At 43.6% G+C, this 6,847-nt stretch overlaps 1 protein-coding gene across 3 annotated transcripts in view; it reads right to left on the bottom strand.

The window, feature by feature from the left end:
- Window positions 1-4,471: 4,471 nt before the first annotated feature.
- Window positions 4,472-6,847, bottom strand: part of RFX4 (regulatory factor X4) — a 195,538-nt gene continuing 193,162 nt past the window's right edge. For 2 of the 3 annotated variants that reach the window (XM_004373788.1, XM_004373787.2), the window contains exon 18: window positions 4,472-6,074. In XM_004373788.1, the coding sequence (XP_004373845.1) occupies window positions 5,802-6,074 (273 nt within the window). In that variant the 3' untranslated portion in view covers window positions 4,472-5,801. The remainder of the gene's footprint in view (window positions 6,075-6,847) is intronic. The other variant, XM_004373789.3, reaches the window with a different exon arrangement.

Raw genomic sequence — 6,847 nt, 5'->3', positions numbered from 1 at the left:
ACTCTAACATGCCTGGCACATATTGTGTTGTTAGGTGCCGTCAACTGGATTTTGATTCATAGAGACCCCATGTGACAGAGTAGAACTGTCCCACAGGGTTTTCTAGGCTGTATTCTTTACAGGAGCAGATCTCCAGGGCTTTCTCCTGCAGAGCCACTGGATGGGTTCGAACCACCAACCTTTTGGTGAGCAACCAAGTGCTTAACCATTGTGCCATCAAGGCTTCTCACCTGGCACATAGTAGGCCCAATAGATGGGAGCCTCTGTGGATTAAAATGCAGATCTATTTCAGAAATATGTCACACATCACTCAGTATGAGGTGAGACATTTAAAGATTGTCTTCTGCCTTGACTACATTTCAGTTCTTAAGAAGACATTTTGCAGTGAATTGTTTCTGGAGAGGTGTAGCATGGCATCAGGACATTTTGGATATTACACCTGTTACAACAGGGGCACAGTGTGGCAATTCCTTAAGAATTCACTCTCCTAAACCTCTCGGCGGCATTTCTCTTCTATTGGGAGGCTGTTACGAATACCAACCATCAGCACTTGAGCTGATTCTGAGGCTGATTCTTTCACCCCTGCTGTCACGGTCAGACCTCATTATTTTTCATAATAGTTCTTAAACGGCTGGTTTTAGCTCTTGAGGCATTATGGTGACAAAGGGAGGAATAAAACTGGGGAGTCCTATTTCTCCTGCCCACCAGCTCTCTTCACCCACACTCCTTTCCTAGCAACAGTGCTTTTCTCAACTCTTGGGGCCCACGTCTTCCGTTCCACCTACACCAGCAGTAGCAAAATATGGGGGTGAGAGGGCTGGTGGTGGGGAGCTGAGGTGCAGGAGGCAGAATGAGGAAAGAGCTTCAGGGAGGAGGCTGATGAAGCACAAAAGGTTCTGACCCTCCTGAGAAGAGGCAGCCACAAGGACTAGCCTCCTAGCTTGGGAGGCTGCCAAGGAACTGAAGCAGAGAAACCCCAGGTTTAGAAGGGCAGGCGGCGAAGTGGTATGGAGCTGGGGTGGCCTGAAGGGCAAACAAAACAGTGCATTTAGGGAAAGGTTTATCAGCTAAGGGAAGCTAAGTGTAGCTTATTGTGAGTGCCACTATTTGCACAGGGCACAGTTCTCTGCTGTGGACAGAGAATGGAACCTTGTAAGAAGAAACGTGGATGTCTGTTCAGTCCCTGAATCTTAGAACTTGAAGGTGGAAAGGGTCATGTTTCTCAACTTTGACTGCAGAGTAGATTCATCTGGGGATATTAAAAAAAATACTGATGCCCGGGTTATATTCTAGGCCAGCTATTTATTGTGGGTGGGACCTGTACATCAGTACTTTTAAAAAGTTGACTGGGTAATTCTAACGGGCAGACAGAGTTGAGACCCACTGAAGTCCAGTCCTACTTGGAGCAGGAATGCCTCTTCTACAGCATCTTTGGTGGAGCCAGGACTTGACCTCAATACTCAGTTTACAGCCAATAAATTTATTCTTTTTTTTTTTTAAGCTTTTGGTGTGACGATTTGCATACTTTAGCTCTTGTCTAAGTCCGGATTCTATGCCTCCCCTCTCACTAAATTCCAGAAAGCTTTCCCCTAGGCTTCAGGAGACCAACAGCAGCCCCTTCTCTGTGGCGTCCCTGTGTAATAAAGATGGTATTTATATTATCCCCTTCCCAGGATTTAATTTTTTTAAAATCTTGTGAGTCTGCCTTTAAGAGGTACAAGAAGGTAGGACAAACAGCCCATTTGCTTTTGCTCTCTTATCCCTCTCCAAACTCGCTTCCAACATTTTGATTGAACTCACTTTAAAGCAAATTAAGGACAATTCTTACGAGAGCGAGCAGAATTGCAGAAGACTACTGTCCAGAATCACGTGAGGGAGGGTGGGGTCAGGTCAGCGGAATGGGGAGGAACTTTGGTGACGGTGGTGCAGGTCTATGGGCTGAGTTCCCGGGCATGAACCTCAGTCATTTTTAGCACCAGCTGGTGGAGCCGTTGCCCTCTCTCTTGCGGCTGTCTTCCTGAATCATTGCCCAGCTGCCAGTCCAGTCTTTGTTCTCCCTGAGCTGTCCACCCTCCTCACCCAGAGCTGCCAGCCCTGGTCCATCAGCACACAGACTATAATTTGGAATGTCACAGAACACACCCGCTCGAGGTCCAGAGCAGGGAGATGACCCCTTCAAGGTCACACAGTGGTGAAGCCAAGGCTCCCGTTCAGTGCTCTCTCTGCGATTCCTCTCTGCCCCCACTGCGGCTGGGCCTTCGCAATGGAAACCCATTTTGATTGGTCTGTGCCTGGGTTGCAGTCTCAGAGGGGCCCCCAATTTCCTTTCTCTCCAGACCTGGAGTATACTCCCAGGCCTGACAAAGGACCCAGCAGGGTGGACACTGAGGACACCACAGGCCTGCAACGTGGGTGAGCTGTCCTGGCTGCTGTTCATGACTTCAGCCAGTTTCAAGCTGGCAGAGGCCTTTTCAGAAAGAGTCCTAAGAGGGGAGTGCCCCTTTATTGCCAAGACTTCTCTGTTCTTCCTCTGACAAGTGACTGGCCCCACTCCCAGCTGCCAACCTTGCCCAGGCCCATTCCAGTGACCTGCTAGGAGCCATCAGAGGGAGAGAAGGTGCATGGGAGTCATGTGCTCACAGCAGCTGTTGCCTTTTGCTAATCAGATCCTTCCCAGTTCTGAAGTAGAAGGTTTTAGAATAATTGGGAGCAGAGGTAGCACTTGCAACTCCCAGGAGACAGGTACCCTGTGCTGTGGAGAGAAGGCCCAGTGGATGCTTGCCTTCATGTAAAGCTGCTTTTTCTTCTGTAGTGCTGATGACTCTCAGTTCTTGGTTGTGCTGTGAGAAGGAGATGCACCCATTCTCTCCCTTGCAAAGTTCCTGGAGTGACCTCTCTATTCTCTAGGACTTAGGCACTTGTTGACTGTACCTATAGATTTGTGCATTTAATGAACTTGTGGTTGTTACTTGTAAATGGGTATTGTTCATTATACACTGGTGCTGCCTGGCTAGAGAATTTGGTGGTTACTTAATTTTCTGTGTTCAGTAAGTCAAAAGTCAAACTTTCTACACTGTTTCATTTATGGAGCACCCACTAGCTTTGAACTGTAAGAGAGTGACAGATCTGGTCATCCTCAGGTTTCTCTTATACAGTAGCTAAATCTGAAATTTCATTTATTCTTTGTCTCCCTCACTTTCCTCTCATGTAAAGCCAACTAATAGATCATGGATGAAAAATCAAACTAATTTACCTTCAGAAAGTGAAATCCAACAGTCTACTTTATTTTGTAGAACAACATAGCTAAATATTTTTAAGGGCTGCTATGTAAGGATTTCCTGGGTGGAGCAAAAGCATTCAACTACTAGCTGAAATGTTGGCACTTTGGACCTACCCAGAGGCGCCTTGGAAGACAGTACTGGCGATCTGCTTCCAAAAGGTCACAGAATTGAAAACCCTGTGGAACGTGTCTACTCTGCACACGGAGTCACCATGAGTCGGATTCGACTCGATGGCAACCACTGCCACCAACAGCATGTATCATGTACATGTAATTTTAATCTTAAAATCATTTTCAGGTATAAATACATTATGTAATAACAGGAGCTCGACTTTAAAAATAGATCTTTCAAAATGCAAATTGAGTTGTCAAATTCTCATGCCTTTTAGTTAAAATAGTCACTATGCCATTTCTGGAAATCTGTGGTTCTAAATCTCTCATAGATCCTAGACTCAATGTTTGGGCGAAACATTTAATCATTTTGCTTCTATAGCCTCACTCCTCTCAGCCCCAGAATCAAAATACAGTGCTGGAGAATAATTTGTTAATACTTACTAAGTATTCAGTAATATTACTGTTCTGTTCCAAAAGTTTACCAGCACTTAAAGCACTGCACTTCAAGTATCTTTTTTTTTTTTTTATGGTCAATGGATTTTTTTTTAATTGTGCTTTAAGTGAAAGTTTACAAGTCAAGTTAGTCTCTCATGCAAAAATTTATACATACATTGTTATGTGACCCTAGTTGCTCTCCCTATACTGTGACAGTACACTCCTCCTTTCTGCCCCAGATTGAAATAGCTTTACACTCAGTGATCATTAAAGCACAACGAACTAAGTAGCAGGGGACTTCTTAATGATGCTGGTGTTGAAGAATAATAATTCCTGTAAGAGCCGAAAGGTTCCTGCCTTTTACTGACACTAACTATTGTGTAGACTTAGGATAAATCCATGTAGGTAGAAGAGCTGATCCCCTGTAAATCTCAGTCAAGCTGTAGGCATTATACTTAATAATTATTCAAGTACTGGATATGTGGCCTATCCAAATTTTAATAACTGCTTTATGATGAGATGATGGGGAGCTGGATAAGCACAACCATACAAGACCACTTAGTTTGTTTTGCCTTATTACACACACACACACACACACACACGGAGGTCATATCAAATGCAGAATGAAAATGAAGAAAACAGGTCATTTCAATACCTTTTTATTTGAGTGTGAAACCATTCATATCTTGCACAACTGTACAGATAAAACTATTTCCATTTTAGCTGTAGACATGATTATCACACTGAGTGGTGCGATCAAAGATTTTATTTACAGAACAATTGCTAAAACATCTGATGACATATTTCCATTTATTTCTTACCCATAGGGTAATAGGTCCACCATAATTGCTTGGTGCATTTTATAATACAGAAAGAAAACCTATGTTAATCTCTAACAAACCTCACAAATAGCTACAAATCTGACAGAAAAATGCCTACGAAAAAATTTTCCAAAAGTACAATACATTTTTATTTCCACACATACACAGTATAGTATAGGCTCAAAGGCACAGCTTTGAATTTTTTTTTTTCTATCAAAGTGTCGGAAATTATTATAGTCTTATGAAGGAACCATGAAAGTCATTTTCACACTTGGTGCTTGGCAAGTTAGAGTTTGGTCCATCCAGTTTCACAAAGTTAATACAGCAGAGCTGAGTGTGATACTCAATGCCATAAATCCACATTCTCACAGAACTCCAAAAACCCCTCTCCCACCTTTTGCTGACACTAGCCATTGTGCAAACTTAGGAAAAATACTTGTATGTAGAAGAACCCGTCCTCTACAAACCTCAATCAACTTAAGGCAATACAGAACAGGCCTCTTCCTTCTCTGAAGACAGTGCTTACGTTCCAAGACAATGCAGATACCGTGACAGACACAAGCGTAACAGAGTATCTAGAGCTTCCCAGCATCTCCACTTATCCCTGGTGCTCCAGGAAGCAGTGAGGACACCACCAGGAAGAAGGGAGGCATAGAACATGTCTGAGGGTTGTTCACTGTGCAGTAAGATGACAGACAGATGGTAAGGTGAATGCTCTTGGTAAATTATGTGCCCATCCAAGAACACAAACCAGAGTCTGTCTCCAGTATCCATCCTTCAAAACTAAAGAGCTTTTGTCAACAGGAAAATAAGTAGCTTACTGGGAGTGGTTGTGAACACAAAGCAAAGTCATGAACAGAAGGAAAAGGCACAGATTGGCCCGCCCAAGATAGTGCTCCATAGAAACAGTCAAGTCTGGCTTGGCTACAGAAACTCAATCCCACTGACTTTTAGTGAGCCCTGTTTCTGAACTAAAGTTTATTCATCCCACACTGAATCCCAGCTTCACGTTCATTTAGGGAAATGGACGCCTAGGAATAGTCCATGAGTTACGATGTGTAGAGAGAAAAGTCTTCTGGGGGTGGGTGTTGGGTTTATTATTATTAATAATAATTATTATTATTATTAAATATGCATTCCTATGATAGCAGTCACTTAGCCCATCCCGTGGAGGCCTCTCCGTTGATGTAAGCAAAGCCAGGAAAGTGTTGCATGTGCTCGTACTCAGAATTCCTGCGCGTGGTCAAGGGTGTGTACATGTCACTAGAGTTTCCATACCTCGTGGAATGCACAGACGGGCTTGTGTAGCACGTGTTGGCTGTGGGTACCTCTGGCCATCGGGGAGTGACTGGGGTAGGATGCAGTCTGGGAGTACTGCTCATCAAACAAGGTTCCATCCGGGAAGTGGGGCTATTAAAAGGGTACTTGTTGAGGGGAAAGAAAGTCCACAAAGTTAAAATTAGCTTGATGTTGCACATACACGGTATCAGTCATGTTCATCAATCATGTCTTAAGATGCTATTAATGGGAGTTAATGGTAGGAAAACAATGAACTTCTGCAAGACTAAACCTACATCTAGGGAAGTAATCAACAGCAGAAATGCAAAGGATTTCAGAGCCAGAGTTGGGCTGGTGCTCACTCAAGCAGCAATACTGGCTTTGTGCTCCTAATCTGGAATGTCTTGGGAAGTCAAACCCAAAAGAAGGAATAGTCCCACTAGGAATACAGGAGAGTGTGTGTATGTATGTGTGTGTGTGTGTGTGTGTGTGTGCACACGCACAGGTGCAAACATGTCCAGGTGGATATGGATGGATAGTTGTGAGTCTTATAGTTAGTTACGGAGATGTGATAGGTCCCACTCCATCAACTCGATGGAACAGTACTGCCAAATAAAACACAATAGCATTATTAAAAATAGCATTTTACAGTTGAATTCAATTATGAACTGCAGCCTAAAAGCAGGCTTTTGAAGAGGAAGCAAGTCAACAGACTTGAAGGTTATTATTAGTGCCTATCATTTAAAGAACATATTTCTTTTTAGTGCACATTCACTGAAGTCCTGGAAGATCCACAAGTAGGAAGTGGTAAATTATTGGGCTTGATGCGGATGTGCAAGAAGGAGTCCAGATAAGCCAATTGAGAGGGGGAGGGAGGGGTTCTTTTGTGCAGGTCCAAAGAACAGGTGTTAGTAGCCCC

This window comes from Trichechus manatus, unplaced genomic scaffold (assembly GCF_000243295.1).
Source record: "Trichechus manatus latirostris isolate Lorelei unplaced genomic scaffold, TriManLat1.0 scaffold00027, whole genome shotgun sequence".
Lineage (NCBI taxonomy): Eukaryota > Metazoa > Chordata > Mammalia > Sirenia > Trichechidae > Trichechus > Trichechus manatus.
Note: the sequence above shows the minus strand (reverse complement) of the source record. Positions and strands in the feature narration are given on the sequence as shown.